The following is a 26,366-nucleotide window of genomic DNA, read 5'->3' as shown; positions in this document are numbered from 1 at the left end:
ACTCTGAAGCAGACTCCAGGCTCTGAGCTGTCAGCCCAGAGTATGACCCAGGGCTCGAACCCACGAACTGTGAGATCATGATCTGAGCCAAAGTTGGACGCTTAACCTACTGAGCCACCCAGGCACCCCTTTCTATTTCTTATTGATTTATAACCACCCTTTGTATATTAAGGACACAAACATTTTTATTATTTTAGTGTAATTTTTTTCAGTTTCTCCCAGCTTGCCATGCCTTGGGTTTGTTTCTAGACGCACAGAGGGTCCTGGTTAGACTGATGCTGCATTTTTCATTTTGCAGGAAAGAACAATTTTTTTTCCTGAGAAAGGCGATCTCTTTTGTAAGTGCATCTATCACCTTTAAGGTGATTTTTTTCAGGGAATGTGCTAGAGTATAATTTGTGCCCAAGGAAAAGGTTTGAAGCCCAAGCTTCAGCCAGTTCTTGGCATGTCAGAGTGCAGGCCACTTATTGCAAGGTCCTCAGATTTTTCAAGAGAAATCAGCAAACCAGATTTTTATGTAAAATCTCATTTTGACTATATACCTGTCAATCCATCCATCACCACTGTGAAAACCCAACAACATACTTTTGACCTACGATTACCTCAGTCAGCATTTGCGGCCAGCATCCAGGCATTGGGAGATCTGTCCCATATACCTCAGATGCCCTTCTGGAAGCTAGAGCTGGCTCTGGAGCTGGCTTCTGAGGTGTGATGCCAACAGTTGACAGCAGAGAGCACTCCCATGGTGGGCTGCCTAGGGTCTAAAGTCCACCTTCAGTCAGCAGTCGGTCCCACTGCCTCCTGTCACATCCCTAAGTGTAGGAAGGAGACCAGTTGTGATGGTGTCTGTGCTGAGTCAGAGAGCGGGTGTCTGTCACTGGCCTGAGGAAGGGGTGAGAGGCTATGGGGCCAGATGAGAACCGCAGGTATTCAGGACCCACCCTCTTGGTATTCTTCGGAACCTAAAATAGAGCACATAGGAGGCACTCACTAACTCTTGGCTGTATCGAATGTTGAAATGTGGCCCAGTAGGGGAAGGATGTGAAGGTTCCATGCGTGGGAAGTCTTGGTCAGCCGAAGACAGAGTTTTAGCTTTTGGAATTACTGACAAGGTAGATGAGGCTGTATGTCAAGTTCACTTTCTCACAACAACCCTGCAAATGAGGGTACCCCAGTTACACAAAGGGGAATTGAGGCTGGTGTAAATGACACATACAAACACACACGGGTACCGCCAGAGCTCCTTTCTGCATACTTCAGGGATCCAGTGGGAAGAGAACTGAGAAACAAATTTTCCAAGCCCCCACAGATTTCACATTTGTATGAACTCTAGAGGGCACATCACTGACTGCAAGGCCCTGGGCTAAGCCTAGAGATGGCTTAGCTAATTTGGTTCTCATAATGACCCTGCTAGACAGAGTTTATTTTTCCCATTTTACAGAAGGGTTAAGTGACTTTTCCAGGGTTACATAGTTTGGGAATGTGGAAATGTAAATGCATCATTTAAAATGTTTAATTCCAGTATAGTTAACACACAATGTTATATTAGTTTCAGGTGTACAATATAGTGATCCAAAAATTCCATACATCACCCAGTGCTCATCACAAGTGCGTTCCCTAATCCCCATCACCTATTTCACCCATCCCCCATCCTCTCCTCTCTGGTAACCATCAGTTTGTTCTATATAGTTAACAGTCTGTTTCTTGGTTTGCCTTTCTCTCTCTCTCTCTTTTTTCCTTTGCTCATTTGTTTCTCATTTTTTACAGGGTGTCCTATGCTTATCTTTTTAATGTTTCTTTTTTTTGAGAGAGAGAGAGAGAGAGAGAGCAAGCATGAGCAGGGGGAGGGGCAGAGAGAGGGGGGGACAGAGGATCCAAAGCAGGCTCCATGCTGATAGCAGCGAGCCTGACATGGGGCTCGAACTCACGAACCATGAGATCATTACCTGAGCCGAAGTTAGAAGTATGATGCTTAACCAAGAGACACCCAGGTGCCCCAGTTTGTTTTGTTTCTTAAATTCCACATATGAGTGAAATCATATGGTATTTTTCTTTCTCTGACTTATTTTGCTTGTCATTATTCTCCCTAGCTCCATCCTTGTTGTTGTAAATGGCAAGATTTCATTCTTTTTTAATGGCTGAGTGATATTCCATTGCGTGTGTGTATTTGTGTGTATTTGCGTGTGTCCATCACCTCTTCTTTATCCATTCATCTGTTGATGGCATTTGGGCTGCTTCCATAATTTGGCTATTGTAAATAATGCTGCAATAAACACAGAGGTGCATATATCCCTTTGAATTAGTGTTTTTGTAATTTTTTTTGGGTAAATACCCAGTAGTGTGATTACTGGATCATAGGGTAGTTCTACTTTTAACTTTTTGAAGAAACTCCATACGGTTTTCCAGAGTGGCTGTACCAGTTTGCATTCCCACCAACAGTGCACAAGGGTTCCTTTTTTCTCCATATCCTCACCAACACTTGTTTCTTGTGTGTTTGATTTTAGCCATTTAGACAGGTGTGAAATGGTATCTCTTTGTAGTTTTGCTTTGCATTTCCCTGATGGTAAGTGACATTGAGCATCTTTTGATGTGTCTGTTGGCTATCTGTATGTCTTCTTTGGAGAAATGTCTGTTGATGTTTTCTGCCCATTTTTTAAAAGAATTGTTATGCCACCTGTTGGTTTTTATATTTTTATGATTTTTTAAAAATCTTTAAACGTTTATTTATTTTTGAGAGAGAGAGACAACGCGGGCAAGGGGCAGAGAGAGAGGGAGACAGAGGATCTAAAGTGGGCTGTGCACTGGCAGTGGAGAGCTGGATGCAGGGCTTGAACTCCCGAACCGTGAGATCATGACCTGAGCCAAAGCTGGACACTCAACAGACTGAGCCACCCAGTTTTCCCCTGCCCATTTTTTAATTGGTTGATTTATTTGTCTGTGTGTTGAGTTTTATCAGCTCTTTATATATTGTGGATACTAACTCTTTATTGAATACATCATTTGCAAATATCTTCTATTCGGTAGGTTGCCTTTTAGTTTTGTTGATTGTTTCTCTCACTGTGAAGATTTTTATTTTGACATAGTCCCAATAGTTTATTTTTTCTTTTGTTTCCCTTGCCACAGGAGACATACCTAGAAAATGCTGCTACAGCTGATGTCAGAGAAATTATTGCCTGTGCTTTCTTCTAGGATGTTGTTGTGTCTTTGACCCTAAAGCCTGTGTCTTTGTCTCCCCTCTAGTAGGTGGCAGGAACTCCTGGAGTGGAAAGTGTGCCCTGGCCAAGAGGAAGAGGAGGAACAAGATTCCCCATCAGAGTAGATGGCTTACAGACATCCCTACTGGATCCTGGTCCTGGCCGGCCAGTTCTTTTTTTCCATTTAAAAAATTGTGGTAAAATATATAGATGCCATAAAATCTACCCTTTTAACCATTTTCAAATGTACAATTCAGTGGCATTAAGTACATTCAACCCACCCCACCATCCATCTCTAGAACTTATCCATCATTCCAAATTGAAACTGTACCCGTTGAACAACAACTCCCTGTTCCCTACAACCCCCGCCCCAGCCCCTGGTAACCACTATTCTACTTTCTGGAATAGCTCTATGAATTTGACTCTTCTAGTTATCTTGCATAAGTGGAATTATATAACATTTCTCCTTTTGCATCTGGTTTATCTCACCTAGCGTAGTATTTCCAAGGTTTATTCATAGTGGGGCATGTATCAGTCCTTCATTATGTCTTAAGACTGAATAACAATTCATCGTATGTATGTACTACATTTTGTTCATCCATTTATATGTTAACAGACACGAGTTGTTTACACCTTTCGGCTGTTGTGAGTAATGCTGTTATGAACAGGAGCGTACAAGTATCTGTTTTAGTCCCTGTTTTAATTCTTTTGAGTATTTATTTATTTTTTTTAATTTTTTTTTCAACGTTTTATTTATTTTTGGGACAGAGAGAGACACAGCATGAACGGGGGAGGGGCAGAGAGAGAGGGAGACACAGAATCGGAAACAGGCTCCAGGCTCTGAGCCATCAGCCGAGAGCCTGACGCGGGGCTCGAACTCACGGACCGCGAGATCGTGACCTGGCTGAAGTCGGACGCTTAAACGACTGCGCCACCCAGGCGCCCCATAAAAATAAATTTTTTTCAACGTTTATTTATTTTTGGGACAGAGAGAGACAGAGCATGAACGGGGGAAGGGCAGAGAGAGAGGGAGACACAGAATCAGAAACAGGCTCCAGGCTCTGAGCCATCAGCCCAGAGCCCTACGCGGGGCTCGAACTCGCGGACCGCGAGATCGTAACCTGAGCTGAAGTCAGAGGCTTAACTGACTGAGCCACCCAGGTGCCCCTACAATGACCTTATTTTTTTTTTTAATTTTTTTTTTCAACGTTTATTTTTGGGACAGAGAGAGACAGAGCATGAACGGGGGAGGGGCAGAGAGAGAGGGAGACACAGAATCGGAAACAGGCTCGGGGCTCCGAGCCACCAGCCCAGAGCCTGATGCGGGGCTCGAACTCACGGACCGCGAGATCGTGACCTGGCTGAAGCCGGATGCTTAACCGACTGCGCCACCCAGGCGCCCCTCTTTTGAGTATTTACCCAGAAATGGAATCGTCAGATCCTATGCTAATTTTATTTTCAATTCTTTGAGGACTCACCGTTCTCTTTTTCACAGCAGCGGTACCATTTTATGTTCCCACCAGCAATAAAGGAGGGGGGGGGCTCCAATTTCTCACATCCTTGCCAACACTTGTTGCCATACACGTGTGCAGATTGAGACTGGAACGGGAGGAAGACCTTTAAAAAAAAAAAAAGCCAGAAATCTGAGTCTCAGTAAAGCGATGACTGGCTAGGGACCGGGGACCATATCAGGGGAGAAAGCGTTCTTGGGTCCTGGGTTTCAGAGGCAGAGCCACAGGACAAGCTAGAAGGTTGGGGGTTGTGGGTTGCTCGCCATATGGACTAGCTCTGCAACTGCTCTGGCTTTTCAGCAGAACAGCTTTTGTTGTTGTTGGGGGTGGTGGCGGTGGTGGTGGTGGGTGGGTGGCTGTGTGGACCGGAACACGTCCAGCCTCCCTGGGCTCCACGCGGCCGCCCTCTCAGTAGGGCCTGGGAGCCATTCTCTTGGATCCTGGATTTTCGCAACGGATTAAACGTGGCATTCCCTCCCCTTCTCCGTAACAACCTAAAAATAGCTCGTCCCGGGGGGGAGGGGGAAGGGAGAAGCTCCACCCCTGTCTGGGTGGGGTGGGGAGGCAGTCTCGAGAGCGCGAGGCGTCGGAGACCCGGGGGCCTCCGGCTGCTGGTGCGGAAGGCTCTGTCGCCCGCGGGCCCGCAGGTCGGCTGCACGGGGGTGGGCGGCCGGTTCGGTGCCCGCCGGGGAGGGCGTCCGGGCTCCACGACGCTGGGGGAGCATCCCCGGCCGCGCGGCGGCGAGCGTTCCGGGAACGGCCCCCGGGAGGTCGGGGCGGTGGAGCGAGCCGGGAGGCGGGGCCGGGGCCGAGCTGGGGAGCCCGCACCTCCGGACCTCTGCCCGCTCCGCCGGCTCCGGCGGCCCCCAGGAGAGCGGGGCTGCGTGGGAAAACTATGGCAGGAATTCGGCTCGGGAGGGGTGCGGATGGGGAGCGCCCTCGCCGTCCGAGCTGTGGATGCCGCGGGCTGCCGGAGGTTAAACATTAGCGACGCCCCGCAGGGGACCAGCCGGCGGAGCTGGGGCTGTGGACCGCCGCTTCCTGCGCCCCGCGTGGGCCCCCAAATCCAGCTCTCTCGGCCTACCCTAGACCGAGGTACCCCAGGAGGGAAGCAGGATTGGGCTTCCCTGGGTGGACAGACTTGGATGCTTACTTTTTGAAAAAAGTAAAATGGTTTGGGGGGCTTGATGCTCTGAGTTCTGCAGGTAAAAGGGGATCTTTTGATAATGAGGTGATTTAAAAACAAACACATTGGCATCTTGGTTTGTCCCTCTTGCGCTCTGGGGCTGGAGTTTAGCAGGAGGCAGCACAATGGTATTTTCCTTTTGAAGTCGATGCAGATGAAGTCCAGGGGAGACTTGCTTTGTACAGGATGGAATGAGGATCCAGAAGGGGGTCTGGAGGGCTTGGACAAGGGCTGGCCTTCAGCCAGCACCCTAAGGGCCCGGCCCCTACCTGCCCCTCCATTGTTCACGGAATTTGATTTCTAACAGCACAGCACTTGGAAGAGAAGCCTGGTGAGTGAGGTGCTTTCACTGTGGCCTCACACTTTTCATCTGCAGACAGAGTGGGTGGTCTCCCTCCTCTGTCAGGGTCCCTCATCACTTCCTTCTGTCTCCCTGGAGCTGAGGACTGGCCAGTGAGAACAACCCCACTTACAGAAGGCCAGTCCTACAGTCAAGTGGTTGATAAACAGTCTTTTTTTTTTCCTGTCTCTGTCAGCACCAGGGGTCTAGAGACATCTTCCTCATGTGGAGATACTTTTGGATACTGTCCAACTTGATAAAATGGTCCCACAGAGATATATGCTTCAGGTTGGGAACAGAAGCCTGAATTCCTTTGTGGAATATAACTGGCTTCTGACACAGAGCTGGGGTTTGGTCAAAAGGCCTGTGGCTCAGTGGACACTGACAGGAACAGGGAAGGGGGCAACTTGGTGGGCTGTTCCGAAACCCCTGGCAGGCCCCTTTCATAAACGGCCAGTCCTGGTTAGCAGGGTTGACTACCTGCAATGTCAGCTGTACCTAGGCCTTGCGCCTCTAGGGGGGTTTCTGTGGGGGTTCCATGGGAAAGAAAGCGTCAGTATATTCTACACTGGTATTCTTTTAGATGTGAAAAGCAGTAGTGAGTTTTGACAATTCTGTACCTAGGAAGATAGGTCATGTCGGTTTGTAGTCTTCCTCCCTAAAATACTCCTAAGCAAGGCCAGTCAAAGCCCTTCCCCCAATTTTTATCTTATTAAAATTTTTTTCATGTTTATTTATTTGAGAGAGAGAGAGAGAGAGAGAGCGGGGTAGAGGCAGAGAGAAAGGGAGACACGGAATCCAAAGCAGGCTCCAGGCTCTGAGCTGTCAGCAGAGAGCCTGATGCGGGTCTGGAACTCATGAACCTCGAGATCATGACCTGAGCCTAAGTCCGACAGTTAAGTGACTGAGCCACCCATATTTTTGACAAAACTATTGGTGCCGTTTTTTAAAAATGCCTCCTTAGAGGGAAATACAGGCTTCCAGTTATGGAGTAAGTCAACAGAATAAAAAGCAGAGCATAAGGGATACAGTCAGTGATACTGTAGTAGATGGAATGGGACAGGTAGTAGCTACTATGTTTGTATGTAGCTACTATGTATGCTATGTTTGTGAACATAGCATAATGGATAAACTTGTCAAATCACTAGGTTGTACACCTGAAACTAATGTAACATTGTATGTCAACTACACTAAAGAATAAAGATAGAAAACTACCTCCTTAAAGTTCCTGGGAATGGAAGCCAGCTGTAAGGGAGAGAGCGGTTCGCTACTTGTTGGTTCTGGGAGTGGGTGCAGACCCCAGGAAGGGCAAGAGGGAGTGGGAAAGGTACACCTTTCTTTAGAACACAACAGAATCAGGGAATAAGGCTAAGATCTGTAATGATAGTGTTCCAGAAGAGCTCTTGAGTCACTCTCATCTCCTTTGGGATCCCCAGGGCTCCCTTGTCTTTGGTGTGAGCATAGCTTGTTTGCAAACTGTGTGAGGGTTTCCTTGGCAGCCATAACAGTGAGCACTAATGACATGCCTGGGCTTCCCAGGGCGTGTACTGCTGAAGGTGGCTCAGGAGCCAGGGCACCTTGACTCTAACAGCTGCTCTTGGCTGCGTTCTTGAAGGAGCAGAAGAGACAGTAAGGTGGCAGAGGCAGTGGTATAGTCTAGCTGTCAATTTGTATTAGAATCAGCCATTTGATTGATTTTGTGCAAGTTATCTTTGACAGATTATAGGTGGGCAGGTTTCAGAAGAACCGTAAAGTCTTCAGGAGTTGTTCCTCCATGGGATGGCTGCCTCGTGAGGTGGTGAGCACCTCATCATGGTGGGTGTGCAAGGCAAGAAAGCTTTCTTTCTTGGCTGTCGGATTGCCCCAGGTAGAAACCATCTCTTCAGTAGTGAAACAACCTTGGAATGTTAGCATTAATAGCATTCTTTGGGGTCCACTAATGCATGGCATTGATCTAGGATTGGAAGTTTCTTGGGACCCCATCAAAACATCTAGAGACGGTTAACATGGCTTCAGATTTCATAATGACAGCAAGTCATTTCTGCCTTGTGTTTCTATTTCCAGATGTGGGGAAAGCTGTCTGCTGATAACTCAGTCTGGAGAAAGCACTGTGTTCCTGCCTGTGGGGGGTGTGTGGTTTCCAGGTAACCCGCAGCACTCTTATTTGGCTTTGTCTCCTGCTATCCCAATCTGGACGCAAGCTGTGGAGTTGAGTCGTGTTCAGCTACGCTCTGTGGAGATACAGAGAAAATTTCGAGTCTCCGGCACTGGTCCTCTTGTGATTTCCTGTAAAATCTTTCCGTTCTCGGAGATTGGACAAGAGATCTCAGGTACTGTCATTTCCATGATGGGAAGTAATCTATGTGCCATCATCATCATCGTCATTGGGAGGTAGTTTGGCATAACTCCAAAGCCTTGGAGTCAGAATCTGATTCGAATTTTGGCTTCAGATTTTAGCAGTTGAGTGAGTTGGGGCAGGTCTCTTAGCTTTTCTGAGCCTCAGTTTCTACATTTGTCAGATGAGGCAGATCAGAGCTACGTACAAGGTTGTATGATGGGTAGAAATAGCAAGGCTGGCACAGTGCCTGGTACACAGAAACTTTGACAGTTCTGTTCAGGTGAATAGCAAGCTGGAGTACAAGTAATATGCTAGGGGTTAGAATACAACAGATATGAATAAGCCCTGGGGGACCTTATAGCCGGGGGAGAAGGGGGGGGGAGAAGGGAGACAGGAATGTCCTGGTATGGCCTCTCCTTGGTACACCCACTGCACCCTGTCCTAGCTCCTACCCTGGCACTTACCAGTCTGTAGGGTAATTTTTGTGTATTTTTCTGTCATTCTAGAGAACTCTGGAGCCAGACACCGTCATTTACTAGTTGTATGAGTGTGGGAAAGTCGTTTGCCCTCTTGGGTCACCTCTGAGTTTCTTCATTTGTACCCTGGGTTGTAGTGAGAACTAAGTGGGATAGTGCATGGCGAGCCTTATAACTGTGTGGAGCACACACTTCCAGAACTGCTAACTGGTTTCATTAACAACGGAGGGACTGTTGCCTGGGTCGCCATCAATTCTGAATGCCAGTCATGGTGCCTGGCACTTAATAGGGGCTCAGGAGTCATTTGTTGATGACAGATTTGCACAGCCACACCAGTACAGACCGGAGCGTGGCCAGGTGCCCAAAGGAGTGTACACCCTGCTCTGGGAGCCCAGGGGAGGGGCAGGGAGTTCTGACTGTGAGCCTGGGAGGGATTTATGGTGGCTGTCAGGTGTGAAGAAAGCCTTGAAGCGTGCGTTCATTCACGGGCAGTGGGAGCAGGAGGATGTGGTGCAGGTCCATCTCTACCAATAGGCAGCATGATAGTGGCTAAGAGGTCAGACTCCATAACCAGGCTGTGTAGGTCTGGATCTTGCCTCTTGCGTCTGGGGCAAACTTCTTTACTTCTTTGTGGTTTGGATAATATTAGTACCCCCTTGAGGGCTTGTCCTGAGGATTACAAGGGTTATTCTTTTTTAAATGCTTGTTTATTTATTTTGAGAGAGAGAGAGAGAGTGCACATATGCAAGCACAGGCGGGGGAGAGGCAGGGAGAGAGGGAGAGAGAATCCCAAGCAGGCTCTGCGTTGTTAGCACAGAGCCTGTCATGGGGCTCGATCTCACGAACTGTGAAATCATGACCTGAGCCAAAATTAAGAGCCGGATGCTTAACCAACTGAGCCACCCAGGCACCCCTACATGAGTTATTCTTTATAAAGCACTTAAAAACAGGGCCTATAAATAGATATGCCAGAGATATGAATGTGTGGACAGTAAGTAATATTGTAAGTGGGAGATGCAGCTAGAAAGCTGGTTTGAAAACAGTTCATAAAGGTCTTTGAATATCTTTTTAGGTACTAGAATTTAGAATTAGCCAATGAGGGACACATAAATCCATTCCCATATGGCTGAAGCCCAGTGATGGCTGCCCATTTTAAGATTTTACTTTATTATTATTTTTTATTTTAGAGAGAGAGAGAGCACAAGTGGGGATGGGGGGTGGAGAGACAGAGACAGAGAGAGAGAGAGAGAGAGAGATAGAGAGAGAGAGAATCTCAAGCAGGCTCCATGCTCAGCATAGAGCTTGATGTGGGGCTCAATCTGATGACCTTGGGATCATGGCCTGAGCTGAAATCAAGAGTTGCTCACCCCACTGAACTGCTGCCCCTTTTAAACAGGGTGTGCACTCCCCACTTTGCCACAATCCCCAACACTTCCTAGTACAGTCGTTCTGAATCAATAAATCTGGGGGTTTGCATTTCTAACGAGTTCCCAGCTGCTGCTGCTGCTAGTAGGGACCAGTTTGAGAACCACTGCCTAATTGTATCTTGGACACTCGAGTAGGGAATCATTTGTCATATTTCCTGCATTTAATGCTACCTTCCTGGCCCTAGGGGAGTTTGGATTTGCAATTTCTGGTATATCAGTATTAGCAGGCTGGATCTAAAGGTCCCAAGAGAGAGATGGGCCAGCGAGAAAGAGATTTGGGAGTGGCTGAGGCTCAGCCTGAAGCAGGCCTTCGGTAGCTGATGCTGTGGGTATGTGTGAGCTCATCTTCTGGGAGAGTGTGCAAGGAGGGATGGGTTGTGAATGAACAACTGAGTATCACGAGGGCATTGCCCACCCACAACTCTTCCCCACGTTAAAGGAAGGGGAAAAAGATAGTAACTGTTTCAGGAAGAGGCTGGAAGAAACATTCGAAAAGGTGGGAGAAGTGAGAGAGTTGCTGGTGGAGCATTCTTGGCCTTAATCTTAGAGAGAGGACTGTGGGCAAACCTCTGAGGCTAAAGCTTAAATAGTTAAATGGTGAGCTCTAGGTGAGCTCCCAGTCTGGGGAAGGATAGGAAGCAGGTGTCCAGTTACCCCACGGCATGCCTGGTAACCTGCTGTTGCTCTGAGGCATAGCTTGTTGTGGCAATTGTCTCTGGGGCTGCAGTGACACAGCGGCAGCTTGGACTGAGCATGGTAAGTATCATGTCTCCTGTCTCCTTTTTTTTTTTTTTAATTTTAAGTAGTGCAACATGTTAAGTAGAAATGGGCTGATCTTCTTCTCATGGCCATGATGGGGGTGCACGTGGCTGGATAGTTTTGGTTTTGGAGTATATTTGGGGGAGGGGTATCTGAGAAAGGGAAGCATGGGAGTTAAAGTGGAAAAGGTGGGTGAGTGGCAGCCTGTGAGCAGTCTTCAAGGCTGGGCTGAGGGGTTTGGACATTGTACTGTGGCAACATGGGGCCACGCTGAGATCCTGTGTGGAGGGCGGATGTGTAGTTAATATACCTCGGTAACCCCAGTGCTGGGCACCAGGCCTGGCACCACTAGGCATGCTGTGAATGAGGGAGGGTGGTGAGTGAATGAATGAAGGAGTTTGAGGCATAAGGGGTCATGATCTGATCAAAGCAAAGTTTTAGGACAAACAGCTTTAAGAATCAGTGTTCAGAGTCCACTTTGGAGCCAGATGCACCTCCAACCGTACTTCAGCTCTGGCCCCCTAACCTGGGACAACACTCGTAACTTCTCCAGACATCAGTTTCCTGTCTGTAAAATGGGAACAGTGATACCTGTTTGTAAATTTGTATGTAGAGGTTGTGTGTGGCACAGAGGCTGGCACTCGATACTCCGGGGCCGGAACATTACTGAGTGCCTTCGCCTTGCACCTCCTCCAGTTCTCAAGGACCTTATGGGGAGGTAGGGCAGGCCATCACACCTGTCCCTGTCTTTCTCAGGTGAAGGCTCAGGAGGTCAGGGGTCTTTCCTGGAGGCCTTCCCCACCTTGCAAGCCTAGCCCCACCATTCCTTCAAGGCCTTTCTCCTTCGTGAGGTCAGTGACCTCCCTTCTGACTTTCTCTTGTGCTGAAAAGTCTCATCTAGAAAGAACTTGATTAAATAGGGTCACCTGTACTTCTTGTTGCCCCTGTCAGATTCAAAGTTCAAGGGCAGAAATTGTATTTTTTTTTTAAGTTTTTTTTTTTTAAGGTTTATTTATTTTTGAGGAAGAGAGAGAGAGACAAAATGTGAGCAGGGGAGGGGCAGAGAGAGAGGGAGACACAGAATCTGAAGCAGGCTCCGGGCTCTGAGCTGTCAGCACAGAGCCCGATGCGGGGCTTGAACTCACAAATGGTGAGATCCTGACCTGAGCCGAAGTCGGACGCCCAACCAACTGAGCCACCCAGGCGCCCCAGAAATTGTATTTTTTAAATAAAAATTATAAAAGTAATAGATGATGATAGTAAATAACTTTGAATAGTATGGAAAGGTGGAAAGTGGAAAATCAGTCTTCAGCTTCCATTCCCACTCCCAGAGGCAACCATTGCTCACAGATTGTTTATTTTTACAGAAATACCATAGTCTATGCTTACAAAATGTTGGAGATAATGAATCATATATAGGAATTATAAATTAGTATATTTTATTTAATTATTATTATATATGAGTAACAACTTTGAATCATTCATATATGTGTATGTACATGCATATATATTATTTATGTACCATTACCATTATTGGTCTGTATAAGGCTTCCCTGTCTATCCATTTCCTATTGATGCATTTTCCATCTATTTATTTATTTATCCCGGTTTCACACCCCATTTCCTTCCTCCTTTATAGGCAACCATTCTAATGTGGGATATATCTATACATCTGTATAGAATATACAGGTATAGATATATCGAATAGATATAGGTAGATACAGATGTGAGATATACATATATTTATTTTTGCATATTATTATTAGATATGATTATATTAATTATCATTCAAGCAGATAGGGATATATCTCTGTGTGTGTATATACATACACACTCATTCTGTATCAGTGCATGAATAGTAGCCTTATTCTTTTTTTTTAAATGTTTATTTATTTATTTTGAGAGAGAGAATGTGCATGTGAGCAGGGGAGGGGCAGAAAGAGAGGGAGGCAGAATTCCAAACAGGCTCTGCACTGTCAGTGCAGAGCCCAACATGGGCCTCGATTTTACGAGCTGTGAGATCACAATCTGAGCCGACATCAAGAGTCCGATGCTTAACCGACTGAGCCACCCAATAGTTGCCTTATTCTTATCAATACCTGCATAGTATTTCATTGTATAGAGATACCATTTGTATCCCCTCTTGTACTTTGTGCTTCACTTTCTTATATTTTTTCTTGTACTTTGCTGTTACAAACAACACAACAATGACGGTTTTTGCACAGGCACCATTGCACACTTGTATAAGTTTATCTTATACAAGTATAATTCTTAGTAGTGGAATTTTCCTTTTAAAACCCTATTGCTACTGTCAGTTTACTCTTTAAAGAGAGAGAACAGTTTCTGTGACTACCTAGAGAGTTCAGAGGAGAATCTGAGTCTTTTGACGACAAATTGGGCCTCTTTTCTCAACCAGTAGGTTTGAAAAAAAGACCATGGTGGATTGAGCACAGTCTGTGTGCAGAGACATGGCTGCCACATCAAGCGTCCCCATCATTTTGCTCATATCCCACCAGAGAGCATAGTTGTAGGGTCACCCTTTGCAGCTGGGGCCACTGGGAGACGTAGCCCACTCCTGTTCCGCTACAATCTTGCAGTTACAGGAGGGAGGATGGGATGTGGGGGAAGTTAGGCGGCTCTGTCGCCCACGGCAAGTTATTGGACTTTATCCTGAAATCACTTTGGGTTGCAGAAGGACCACTTAGACATTTGATGGCTCCCTTTGACGAAGACCTCCGGCAGGCACTCTTGCAGTGGACTTGGGTATGAGGCACGGTGGAGGGGGCACTCCATGCCTCATTCCTAACCACAAACCTGCAAAGTAGGCCCCCTGCTCTCCCCAGTGGACACAGAAGGCTTCAGGATGTGAACCTGCGATCTGAATCCACATCTGTGTGATTATAAGGCCCACACCCTGGCCTTACACCTCTCTCGCCATGCCCGAGCATGCAGGCATACTACAGCTGTTGCACATGTCCCTCACCTCACCCCACTTAGGCTCTTGCTGGCCACGTGTGTAGCACGCGCGGCCACATGCATCTTGCCTAACTTGGACTCTTTTCTCATTTTCCAGGCCCTCTCTCAGCTCCTCTGCCTGCTGCCGTGGCCTTGGTGGCACCCTCCCTCAGTGGTCAGCCCGGGGCTTCCTCAGCCCATGCAGTCCCCTGCTACCACTGCTGAGGGTCTCAGTGGCCCTCCCTTTGGGGCCTACCCACTCCCTACCTTCAAGTTCCAGCCTCGCTCTGAGAGTGTGGACTGGAGGCGCATCAGCGCCCTGGATGTGGACCGCGTGGCACGGGAGCTGGATGTGGCCACCCTGCAGGAGAACATCACGGGTGTCACCTTCTGCAATTTGGACCGGGAGGCGTGCAGCCGCTGCGGGCAGCCCGTGGACCCAGTGCTGCTCAAGGTGCTGCGCTTGGCTCAGCTCACCATTGAGTACCTGCTGCACTGCCAGGATTGCCTGAGCGCTGGCGTTGCCCAGCTCGAGGCCCGGCTGCAGGCCAGCCTGGGGCAGCAGCAGCGAGGCCAGCAGGAGCTGGGTCGCCAGGCCGACGAGCTCAAGGGCGTGCGGGAGGAGAGCCGCCGGCGTCGCAAGATGATCGGCACCTTGCAGCAGCTGCTCCTGCAGACGGGGGTCCATGGCTACCACACGGTGAGGAGTCTTTGCAGGGTGGGAGATAGGAGGTCGCCAGGCCACTTGGGCAGTACCGCCGCCCTGGGCCCCGGGGTTGCTGGGGGCCATGCTTACTGAGGTTAGAAGCAGATGTTAGAGATGTCTCATCAAGTTCTACACAGTGTGTGTGTGTGTGTGTGTGTGTGTGTGTGTGTGTGTGTGTGTAGATTGCATATGTGTGGCAGGTGTGTATATGAAGGATGTGTGTGCATATGTATGCTTGTGGAGAGGGTGCATGTGCAGGATGTGCATGTGTGAATGTATATGGAGGATGTGTGAGTGAATATGTGTGTCTTAACGTGTGAATGTTTGGAGCATACATCTGTGCATGAATATGTGTGTGTATGTATATAGAGTATGTGGTGTGTAACGTGCTTGTGTGTGAAAATGTGTATATAAAGATGTATTTATGGTGTGTGTGAATGAATGAAAGATGTATATGTGTGTAAAGGTGTATGTATTTATGGAGGGCAGGAGCGTATGTTTGAAGGGTTTGTGTGTGCATGTAGCAGTGTGATATGAAAAGGTGTGTGTAAGAGGTGCGTGTGTGTGTGTGTGTGTGTGTGTGTGTGTGTGTGTAGAATTGGTGTGTAGCAAGGGACTGGTATTGCCAGGCCCATTCCGACATGTTCAGCCAAGTGACAGTTCATTATCCAGAGTGGCATTTGAACATTTGCAGCTGAATGGAAAGTGTGGACTGGGGACAGTTGCAGTTTGGTGAATTGTCATGGTGGCCAGGCCCTGTGCCGAGTTCTGAGGGTGCAGGCACAAGTCATGTTCATTCAGGTTTTCAAGAAACTCATAGTTTAGGGGTGGGTGGTGGGACGGAAGGAATATATGGTACAATATTAATTGATTGAATAGTAATTGATATAACTGATATAATGTCAATTTTGATAAAGAGGGTCAGAATCTTTTAGTAGTAAGTGACAAAACAGCAGTCTAACTTGGCTTAGGCCAATAAGGAATTTATTGCTTAATTTAACTGAAAAATCCAGAGCCATAGTGGGATGGCTTGTCCTTGGAATCAGACAGTGGCACTAGAATTTAGTTTGTCTGCGGCTCTTGGCGACTCTTCCTCAGTGTGGGTTCCGTTCTTAGAAAGCTGCTGTCTGTGTGGTAGCAAGTTGGGCCACTGCAATGCTAGCATCTGATTTTCCCAGATTCAAGGCTGGCATGATAGAGGGCCTACTTTGGGCCCAGAAACCTGGCTAGTATTTCACTGTCTCCTGTATTTGGCTGTGTTTGGGTCTCCTACCCATCTCGGTTGGTGAGCTCAGGGTTGGGAATTCAGGGCTGTAACTGGCTTTGGTCTAAGTCACATGTCCCACCATGGAGCTGGGGATTGACCAAAGTCCATGGCTGGAGAGTGAAGGACAGGGTAATTTCCCAGAAGAAAACGGGGGTTCTGTTGTCAGAGGAAGAAGGAGTGGCTACTGTCCTATCATGACTCTTTGACGACACCTTCTAGAAGTTGCATCTGTCACTTCTGCTTACATGTCATTGGCCAGAATGTAGTCACATGGCCATACCTGGTTGCAAGGGAGGCTGGAACTTATAGTGTTTATTCTCATTAACCTCATGACCAGCTAAAAATCAGGGTTTCTAAAACTAAGAAAAAAGGGGCAATAGGTATCAGGGGACAGCTAACAGTTTCCGTCACATTTGTGTAAAGATAGACCCTCTTAGTCTGATTGAGTAGGATTGGCCGCCTGCAAAGTTGTGTTGGAAAAATTTTGAAGTTTTACAGTGAAAAGATGATGTGAAAGATTGGCAGGGTCTGAAATGCTTGAGGAGAGTGAAGCAGAATTAGAGATACTATTATTTGCTGTCCTTTGCTCTGGTGGTTCTCAGCCCTGGGGTGGGACCTGGATATTGTTTTTGTTTTTTCTTAACTTTTTACTGTGAAAAAATGTAAACATATACAAAAGAGGGAGTATGGTAATGAGCCTTTATTTGTGCACTACCCAGCCCACTCATTATCAACCCTGGCCAATGCTTTTTCGTATGTTCCCCTACCCACTTCCCCCAGTCCTGCATTACATTCGGCTGTATTAGGGCATATGGTGTTATCTCTAACCATTTCAGTATGGATCTCTAAAAGGTGATGGCTCCCCCTTTTAAACATAGACATAAGACCGTCATCACGCCTTTGAAAAACCAACAAAAACTCCTCAGTATCATCAAATACCTAGTCAGCACTCACAGCTCCCCAGGGTACTGGTCATGTTCAAATCGAATCCTTCATTTCTGAAGCAGCCCACGGGTCCCAAAGAGATGGGAATTTTGATCTCGGGAGAGCCCCAGGCTGAGCTAGGTGATCTGATACCACACTTCCCACTCTTTGCCTTCCGTGCAGTGCCACCTGTGTGACAAGACGTTCATGAACGCCACCTTTCTCCGGGGCCATATCCAGCGCAGGCATGCGGGCGTGGCAGAAGGTGGTGAGTCCAGGTGGCCCTCCTGGGACCATGGAAGGGCCTGGGCTGGTCTTCAGTGGGTGTGGGGCACATACACCACCACAGCTGCCCTCAGGCCTCATCATCCAGTAGAGGAGGAGGTGATCCCATCGTCCACACTGGGGAGATCCATCCCACATGGGCCTGGGAGGGTTTCTGACAATGTGTGTAGAGAAAAAGGGAGTCAGACGGTGGGTTCCAGTGTTAGCTTTATCCCTTTCTACCATGTGACCACGGTCATTGCCCCTCCCTCTGAGTCTCAGTGGCCTTTGCTGTGAATTGGGCAGTCAAATGGGGTGACTTGGAAGGGTCCTTACCTCCCAACCTTCTGTGAATCTGCTCTTCTCTGATGCTAACTGTGAATGAGCTTAAAAGGGGTTAATAAGCAGTTAGACTGGTTCTTTAACTCTGTATGTACATGAGCTTATTATGACTTAATCACTTTAATTTTATCATTTCAAATTCCAAAAGGAGTAGCAAGGCTGTATGTTTCTCCATAGAGAGATTTGCATACTTTATATCCATTTTTAATGGATGTTAATATGTTAATATGTGACATAACAAATAGCTGCTAACAAATAAAATAAATACAGATATGAAAATATAAATCATACAATATAAATCTAAAAATTCCATTAAGTAAAACCTTTTTCTTATTTTTCTTCATTTTAATTTCCTCTCCAAAAAGCAGACTTAGAGTTTTTATTTTATTTTTTTAACATTTATTTATTTTTTGAGAGACAGAGAGTGAGTGGGGGAGGGGCAGAAAGAGAGGGAGACACAGAATCCGAGCAGGCTCCAGCCTCTGAGCTGTCAGCACAGAGCCCGACACGGGGCTTGAACTCACAAACCATGAGATCATGACCTGTGCCGAAGTCGGACGCTTAACCAACTGAGCCGCCCAGGCGCCCCATAGAGTTTTAAAACAGTACCATTTATCTAGTTGTGATGCATTTATTAGATATCTAATTATTTTTGATTCTACTTTGGAGGCTGCTAAAGGAAAACAGATTTTCTACTTCTTAAATGAATTTTTCTGATGAAAAGATAGGTCTTTGAAGAGATATCTGTATACTGAGGTACATGGCAGCATTATTCACAGTAGCTAAGATGTGGAAGCACCTAACTGTCCACAGACAGATGAATAGAGAAGGAAAGTGTGGTCTATGCAAGCAAGGGAATATTATTCAGCCTTGAGAGGAAAGGAAATTCTGTAACATGTTACAACAGGAATGAACCTTGAGGATATTATGCTAAGTGAAGTAAGTCAGCCACAAAAGGACAAATACTGTATGATTCTACTTATGTGATATCTAGAGTAGTCAAATTTGTACAAACAGACAGTAGAATTGTGGTTGCCAGGGGCTGGGGGGAGGGGGACCATGGCAAGTTATTTAAAGCATACAGAGTTTTTGTTTTACAAGAAGAAAAGAGTTATGGAAGTGGATGGTCGTGATGGTTACACAACATTATGAATGTACTAATACCTCTGAGCTGTACCTTTAAAAAGGGTTAAGATGTGGGGCTCCTGGGTGGCTCAGCTGTTGAGTTTCCAACTCTTGATTTCAGCTCAGGTCGTGATCCCAGGGCCATGTGCTGAGCATGGAGCCTGCTTGAGATTCTGTCTCTCTGTCCTTCTGCCTCTCTCCCCTGCTCATGCACGTTCTCTCTCTCTCTCTCTCTCTCTAAATAAATTTTAAAAAATGGCTAAGATGCTACATTTTATGTTATGTGTATTTTACCACAATAAAAAAATTGGAAAAAATGCCTTTGACCTGGAAAATTTAAATACAGAAAAGTAGAAAAAATAAAAACCATCGACAATATCACCTACTTAATATTTTGGTGTGTTTTCTGTTATTATTTTCCTGTGTACATATGTAATCATACAGTATGTGGTTGTGACTATTGCTTTAAAAAAAAATTTTTTTTTAACGTTTATTTATTTTTGAGAAGAGAGAGAGCATGAGCGGGGGAGGAGAGAGAAAGAGAGAGACACAGAATCTGAAACAGGCTCCAGGCTCTGAGCTGTCAGCACAGAGCCTGACTCGGGGCTCGAACTCACAGACCACAAGATCATGACCTGAGATGAAGTCAGATGCTTAACCGACTGAGCCACCCCGGCTCCCCTATTGCTTATTTTTAATTAAAAATATATCACATTTTGCAGTGTCATTCAGGCATCTTGGAAAACATGATTTTTAATGGCTGAATAATATCCCATCATGCAGCTATCATAATTTATTTCACGATTAAATTATTACATACTTTATAGGGGTTACTCATAAATTTCTTTGTTATAAATCACTTGATCAACATTCTTATATGCAAGTCTTTGGGCATATTCCTTATTATTTTCTTAAGGTTAAGCGCTGAAGGAGAGGGAAAATATGTTCTTAAGGCAACTTTTGCTAAATTAATACTCATGACCTTTTTATTCTCAGGCAGATATGGCTCTTCAGATATCTCCACTCTCCTATTTCATATCATCCTAAATCATTTTGTTAACCGAAATTAATTTCTACTGTGTCTAAAATTGCTTCTTTCCAAAAAGTACAGTCTGAGAAAGACCATCTCTCTTTTCAAAGAAAGACTTAGAGTTTTAGTAACAGTACCATCTATCTAATAGTCACTAAAGGTACTTTGAAAAGTAACAAATGTGGGTGCCTGGGTGCCTCAGTCCCTTAGGCATCTGACTTCAGCTCAGGTCATGATCTCATGGTTGGTGAGCTCAAGCCCACATCCTGTGAACACGAGCCCTGCTTCTCTGTCTCCCTCTCTCTCTCTCTCTCTCTCTCTCTCTTTTTCCCCATCCTTGCTCACTTGTGCCCTCTCTCTGTCAAAAAAAAAATAAATAAATTATAACAATTGTGCAAGTACAATTGTCTTTTTCATTGGTTTATCTGTATGTGGTTTAGTTAGAATGTTCTTTTATAATTCATTCTTTTTAAAAAATTTTTTTTTAATGTTTATTTCTGAGACAGAGAGAGACAGAGCATGAGTGGGGGAGGGGCAAAGAGAGAGGGGGACACAGAATCCGAAGCAGGCTCCAGGCCCCGACATGGGGCTTGAACTCACAGACCGCAAGATCATGACTTGAGCCAAAGCCGGACGCTCAACCGACTGAGCCACCCAGGTGCCCCAATAATTCATTCTTTTATTGTTTAATCTTAGAAAGTTTGAAGTATATACTTAAAAAACTTTCGCTGAAAGTTTCCTTCATAATGCATGCTTTTTTTTTTTTCACTTGAAACTTACTACTATACGTATTTCTGAAAAAAAGGGAACTTAAAACTACAATTATTTTCACTACTTTAAACTCCTCTCTGATGGCTGTGAGGATGCATAGATATGTTCTTTGTATTGATAATCACCGTGTACATGCTATTTGGTATTCTGCTTCTGTTACTCTCTCAATTTTGCTTTTACATTTGCATGTGTTAGTACTGTCAAAATAGTTATTTTAAATGACAGTAATAGTTCACATTTATTGAGCGGTCATGCCAAGCACTATGCTAAGCACTTTGCACCGTCACATTTCATCCTCATGACAACCCTCTGAGTTAGGTGCTGTTACTATCTCCTCTTTCCAATTTGGGGAAACTGAGGGTCAGGGAGGTTATGTCATTTGCCTGTGGTCAGTATCCAATGGGAGTGGCAAACTGGTCTCAGACTGAGGTGTGACTGATTGCATAGGCGACGAACTGCACTCCACTAACTTTTTGACTTAACCCGGTCACCCTGTCTTTGCATGGAGCCCACAGGGAAGCAGAAGCAGCAGGAACAGCCAGTGGAGGAGATACTGGAGGAGCTTCGGGCCAAACTAAAATGGACCCAAGGGGAGCTGGAAGCCCAGAGGGAGGCCGAGAGGCACCGGCAGCTCCAGGTGGGCACGGAGTGGAAACACCAGGGAGACTTGCTCGAGTCTCATGCAGGAGACCCATGATGCACGGGTGTCTCACAGGACCAGAAGTCTCGCTGATTTCCTGGAGCTGGGAGTCAGAGCTAGGATGGCATCTTCTTGGTTGTGGCAAATGATCTTAGGTTATCTGCAAAGGAAAATCCAGTTGTTTTCCCAGATCTGTATGGCCAAAAGTAGGAGAGAGAATTGCTGTTTTCTGCCCTATTCAGCATCCTCTGAAGGCATTTGAACCTGAATGTTAACTTCTTACACTACAATGCTACTTGGCTTTTTGAAAGCCAAGACTGGATAAACTCCAAAGTCCAGTCTCGAGGACTTACTTAGTAGATAATTGTAGAATGAAAATATGTATTCTTGTCTTACTCATTCCTTCATTTCTTTATTCTTCATTCATTTCTTCAGCATCCATTTATTGAGCACCAACTATGCCAGGAACATAAAGAGAGAGAAAAAGATCTCTATTGTCAAGGGACTTTACAGTTCAGAGAAGACTTGTCTCACTCCATGTCCAAACAATAGGAACAGTAGGACGAATCTTCTTTGGTCTCTAGAGTGACTTGCACAGACAAGGGGCCCTAGCAGTTTCTCAGTAAATATTTGCCATGATGTAGAATTAGTGATTCTATTGTTCCTGTTTTTCTTTCCAGGAAGCAGAGATTGCTCGTCAGAAGGAGATAGAAGCTAAGAAAGAATTTGATGAATGGAAAGAAAAAGAGCGGGCCACGCTATATGAGGAAATAGACAAGCTAAAAAAACTATTTTGGGATGAATTTAAAAGTGTTGCCAACCATAACTCAACTCTAGAAGAGGTACCCAACACAAAGTCTTTCAGTGTTCTTTTGCCGAAAATATGTTAATTTGTTCTCAAAATTCATTTCTTCGTTTTTACTCGTTTTATTTCATCTGCCATTGGGAGCTAATATACTGTGAGGCTGGATATCAGAGGCCAGTGCCAGGGATTGAATCCCTGCTCTATCACATATTGGCTGTGTGACCTTAGGCGAGTTACTTAACTTTCCTGTGCCTCAGTTTCTCTTCTGTACGACAGGTTGCTGAGATGGTTAAATTAACACGTAGACAGCACTTAACATTGTCTGGTATATAGTAGAAACTCCCTAGACATTATCTTTATTTTTGCAAAGGGCTTTCTTTTGTCACTGGATGAGCTATGAGGCAAAGTTTGAATGAATGCATTTTTCTCTTAACGGGTATTTGCTGAGCACTGGCTATGTGCTAGGCACCCTGTTGGGGTCTGTGGAGATCATGCATAATAGTAAGATTTACTGAGTGTATTAACTGGTTTCTAGCCCCTGTGCAGAACACTTTATATATATTAACTTTTAATTCTCACAACAACAAAACAACCATAACATTCTCAAAATAGGCACATGATTAGTTTATAATTTCTTTTCTATTTTCTTTTAATGTTTATTTCTTTTTGAGAGACAGAGACAGAGTGCGAGTGGTGGAGGGGCAGGGAGAGAGGGAGACGCAGAATCCGAAGCAGGCTCCAGGCTCTGAGCTGTCCGCACAGAGCCCGACGTGGGGCTCGAACCCACGAAGCGTGAGATCATGATCTGAGCCAAAGTTGGATGATCAACCGACTGAGCCACCCGGGTGCCCCTGGTTTATAATTTATTTTTAAAAGTTTTTTTTTTTTTTAAAACAACACTATTATCATTCCTCCTTTACAGGTGAAGACACTGGGGTTCACATAACGTGCTCAAGGTCACACAGCTACTAAGAGGTAGACCTGGGATTTGAACTTAACTTTTTAAACTTGTAAGCCTCTGCTCTTCTAATGGATATACTGTTAAGTTCATTCAGGAAAACATTATTAAAGATTATCCCTAGACTGTATCTTCCTATATAAACCCGTATGACTAAAACCATATCAGGGAAAAAATTTTGAGGAGAAATATTTTCAGAACGTATCGAGCTCTTATTGGTCCTTCTAACATCAAGGAGAATCATTTCTTGTTTTTGAAAATTAACTGTCTGCATTTCTCACAGTCATTCCACGTTTTGCTAAAGGAATACCTTGACAACTTTTCCAGAATGGGCTTGTCATAGGATATGCTTGGAGTCTTGGGTGGTCCATCATCTCAATCTGAGATGGGAAGCCAAGGATAGGGATGGCTGTGGGGTTGAGATGAGAGCTGTGTGTGTGTGTGTCTGTAGTGACTTAAGCCCTCCCTGCAGTGTGGTCAGGAAAGATTTGTGGGAGATAAGATGCTCCCCCACCATATGGACCTCACGGTCCTACCCCCCCAGCTCCACACCCATCTTCCCTGAGCTGGCGTGCGCCCTGCTGACTCTCATCCCCTGACACGGCACTAGCTGACTGGATGTTTGATAGATAGGTATTGATTTGAATTTGGAGTTACTGTTCAGAAACCACCCCATCAAAGGTCAGAGGGTTACTTTTGGCTAGGAAATTCTAAGTTTTGGTGAGTGAGAACATAATTACCATCCATGGTTTCTTTTTAACTTGGATCACCTTTCCCTAAACTGGAACATCATTTTTCTGTTTTTTATTTTTGATTTGTCTTTTCTCTGTAGGATTGCATATGCTGTGTTTTTGTGTTTGTGTGTCTCTCCCTGTCCCCTCTCATGTGACATTTCATTATTTTACTTTTATTATGGGAACCAAACTGGAGACCCAAATTCTCAGTGTATTTGGATAATTACTTTGTTATTTTTTTTTTCTAATTCTGGGGAGAAAAAGAGAAGATTTCGGTTAGAGTGAGTGTGAATAACACTGTAAGACAGTCTACCTCATAAAACAACAAAAGATTTCCCTTGCTGTCAGGAGGGCCAATGAGAGGGAAATACTTAAAAAAAAATTTTTTTTTTAATCTTTATTTATTTTTGAGAGTGAGACAGAGTGTGAGCAGGGGAGGAGCAGAGAGAGAGGGAGACACAGAATCCGAAGCAGGCTCCAGGCCCTGAGCTGTCAGCACAGAGCCTGATGTGGGGCTCGAACCCACGAACCGTGAGATAATGACCTGAGCTGAAGTCGGACGCTCAGCTGACTGAGCCACCCAGGAGCCCCATTGGGTAGAGGGAAATACTTTTTGAAGATGTTTCTCCTCAAAATTTACCCCCTGGTACAGAAGTCTATGAGCTTACTTTGGCTGAGTTACCTGACTGAAGAGAGATAAGATGTAGGGTAAATCCAGTGGCCAAAGGAGTACCCATTTGAATGGAAATCACCATGCCGGTTTGTCATATGCCGAGAGAGCCAGCTCTCTGGGCATCATAAATATTGGGGTGAAGGCAGAAATGACACATGAGAAGCCGAGGGTTGTGCATACACTTGATAAAGCATTTGACTCTATGAAAATACTCAAGGGGTTTAGAAATGGTTAACATTTGGACCGGATATTGCTTTAGCAATAGAGAAGAGTTAAAGATTAGCAAGAATGGTATCAGGTTAAACTCAGGGACTTGCAGTTCTTGAAAGCTTTAATGGGTCTTATGAGTTTTGTATATAATAATAGAGATGGAGATAATTTAATTTTGTGAATACAGCAGTGATATATTTAAAAATATAGCCTATCATAGGTGGAAAGGCCTCTTCTCTCGGATCCACTTTCCTGTGTCTTTTCCTTCAGATTACACGCAGCTAGCTGAGGAATCATTAGGTATGGGTGATACCACTCCAAGCCACACAAAGCCAGGTCTGGTTGGTGACAACCAGAATTTTTTTGTGGGAGGAGGGACAGGAGTCCTCAGGGAATGGTCCAGAGTACCTGAGACCCTCCCAAAGGCCATAGGAGTCTGATTCTCTTCAGCCTATTTGAGACTGAAGAGGAAAGGGGAAGCTGTCTAGTGAGCTCCGGATTTTGAATGCAGCAGAATGTTAGTGCTATTGAAATTATGTTCTCAAATTCTGTTCTTCCACGGGAACTTGCTTCTCCTGTGTAAGCACTGAGCTCTCAACCCTGGGGAAGGGGTGGGCAAACACACTTGTGGGTGTGTTTGCAGGCATGTAGATATCTGGTGAGGACAGCTTGGACTTTGTGGTTGGGTAAGGTGTGCCTTTTTGACATTGCTCAAGGTGTAAAAGACAACATCAAGACTAGATCTTCATCTAAATAAAACTGTGTCCCGGCCTTTTCAGAAACTGCAGGCATTGCAGTCCTACAGTATGATGGAGTCTAACCTCGGGTCACTACGGGACGAGGAGTCTGAGGAGCGACTCAGGCAGACTCAGGAACTCCGGGCCCTGAAGGAGATGATGGAAATGCAGGTGAGCTAACGTCTCATGCTTTTCCTCCGCCGCCAGCCAGGTTGTCTTCCAACAAAGTTTCTTAGTTTCGCCCTATGGTGTTACGGAAGCTGAAAGACATCAAATTCTACATTTTCAGACCTTCTACCAATACATGGAATCATGGAATAGGATTCTTAGGCTTGGGGCTGGGGCTTGAGGTGGGGCTGGTGATACATATGGTACAGTATCAGGTTTGCTTGGGATCTTTCCAGAACACATACAGTTATGTCTCTTATTGGGTGCCTTTACTCTCATTTTGATTCCAACCCAGTTGGAAACAAATCTTCTGGATTTGAAGGTATTTGGGATGGATCTATGATGTGATGGTAAATATTTAACAACGGCTCTCTGCTTTGATAGGTAGCAGTTGACATTTTCCTTGGTGTAGAATTTCCCGCCATCTCTGATTTCGTGCTACCACCGTGAGGTCCCTGGGTGTGGCATTGGACAGGCTGGTGCACAGTCTGCTCTCATGAGCCGGCAGGAGGCGGCTCTGGCCACCCCTGGATGAATCGTGCAATGATGCAGCGAGATAGGGTCTAAATCACTGATAATCCCACGGCAAGGAAGGGCAATGGGGATCGTTACTAAATCAGGTTGTGCTTCTGTTTCTGCTTCTCTAAGATTGTGAAGAAAGAGCTTAAAGTCTAACTAACAGCAGTAAAATATTTCTACTGCTTGATGTTTCCTTTCACAAGTTTCCCGGTAAGGGAAGCTAATTTTTTTCTATGACCTCTGTTCACATCCTTTTGCCTAATTTTCCTTCCCGGTTTGCGAGTTTGTATAACATATGGAAGTGAAC

General features: G+C 45.5%; 1 protein-coding gene and 1 long non-coding RNA gene across 6 annotated transcripts in view; one reads left to right on the top strand and one right to left on the bottom strand.

Moving 5' to 3' along the window:
• Positions 1-167: 167 nt before the first annotated feature.
• LOC147577180 (uncharacterized) lies at positions 168-5,578 on the bottom strand. The gene is made up of 3 exons (XR_015239997.1): positions 4,969-5,578; positions 4,673-4,811; positions 168-962 (listed from the first exon to the last, which is right to left on the bottom strand). It is a non-coding gene; the product is annotated as an uncharacterized LOC147577180 (long non-coding RNA).
• The window catches only part of DZIP1L (DAZ interacting zinc finger protein 1 like), a 42,272-nt gene continuing 21,169 nt past the window's right edge, over positions 5,264-26,366 (top strand). The window contains exons 1-7 of one of the 5 annotated variants that reach the window (XM_086674362.1): positions 5,264-5,352; positions 8,296-8,375; positions 14,305-14,886; positions 17,267-17,351; positions 21,131-21,252; positions 21,936-22,097; positions 25,415-25,543. In XM_086674362.1, coding sequence (XP_086530488.1) covers positions 14,386-14,886; positions 17,267-17,351; positions 21,131-21,252; positions 21,936-22,097; positions 25,415-25,543 — 999 coding nt within the window. In that variant the 5' untranslated portion in view covers positions 5,264-5,352; positions 8,296-8,375; positions 14,305-14,385. Of the gene's footprint in view, positions 5,353-5,421; positions 5,801-8,295; positions 8,562-14,304; positions 14,887-17,266; positions 17,352-21,130; positions 21,253-21,935; positions 22,098-25,414; positions 25,544-26,366 lie in introns of those variants that run through there. The other 4 variants (XM_086674360.1, XM_086674363.1, XM_086674361.1 and 1 more) reach the window with 4 other exon arrangements.

This window comes from Puma concolor, chromosome C2 (genome assembly GCF_028749965.1).
Source record: "Puma concolor isolate L17-30 chromosome C2, mPumCon1.1.hap2, whole genome shotgun sequence".
NCBI classification, from domain to species: Eukaryota; Metazoa; Chordata; class Mammalia; order Carnivora; family Felidae; genus Puma; species Puma concolor.
This window is presented reverse-complemented; position numbering and strand designations above follow the sequence as displayed.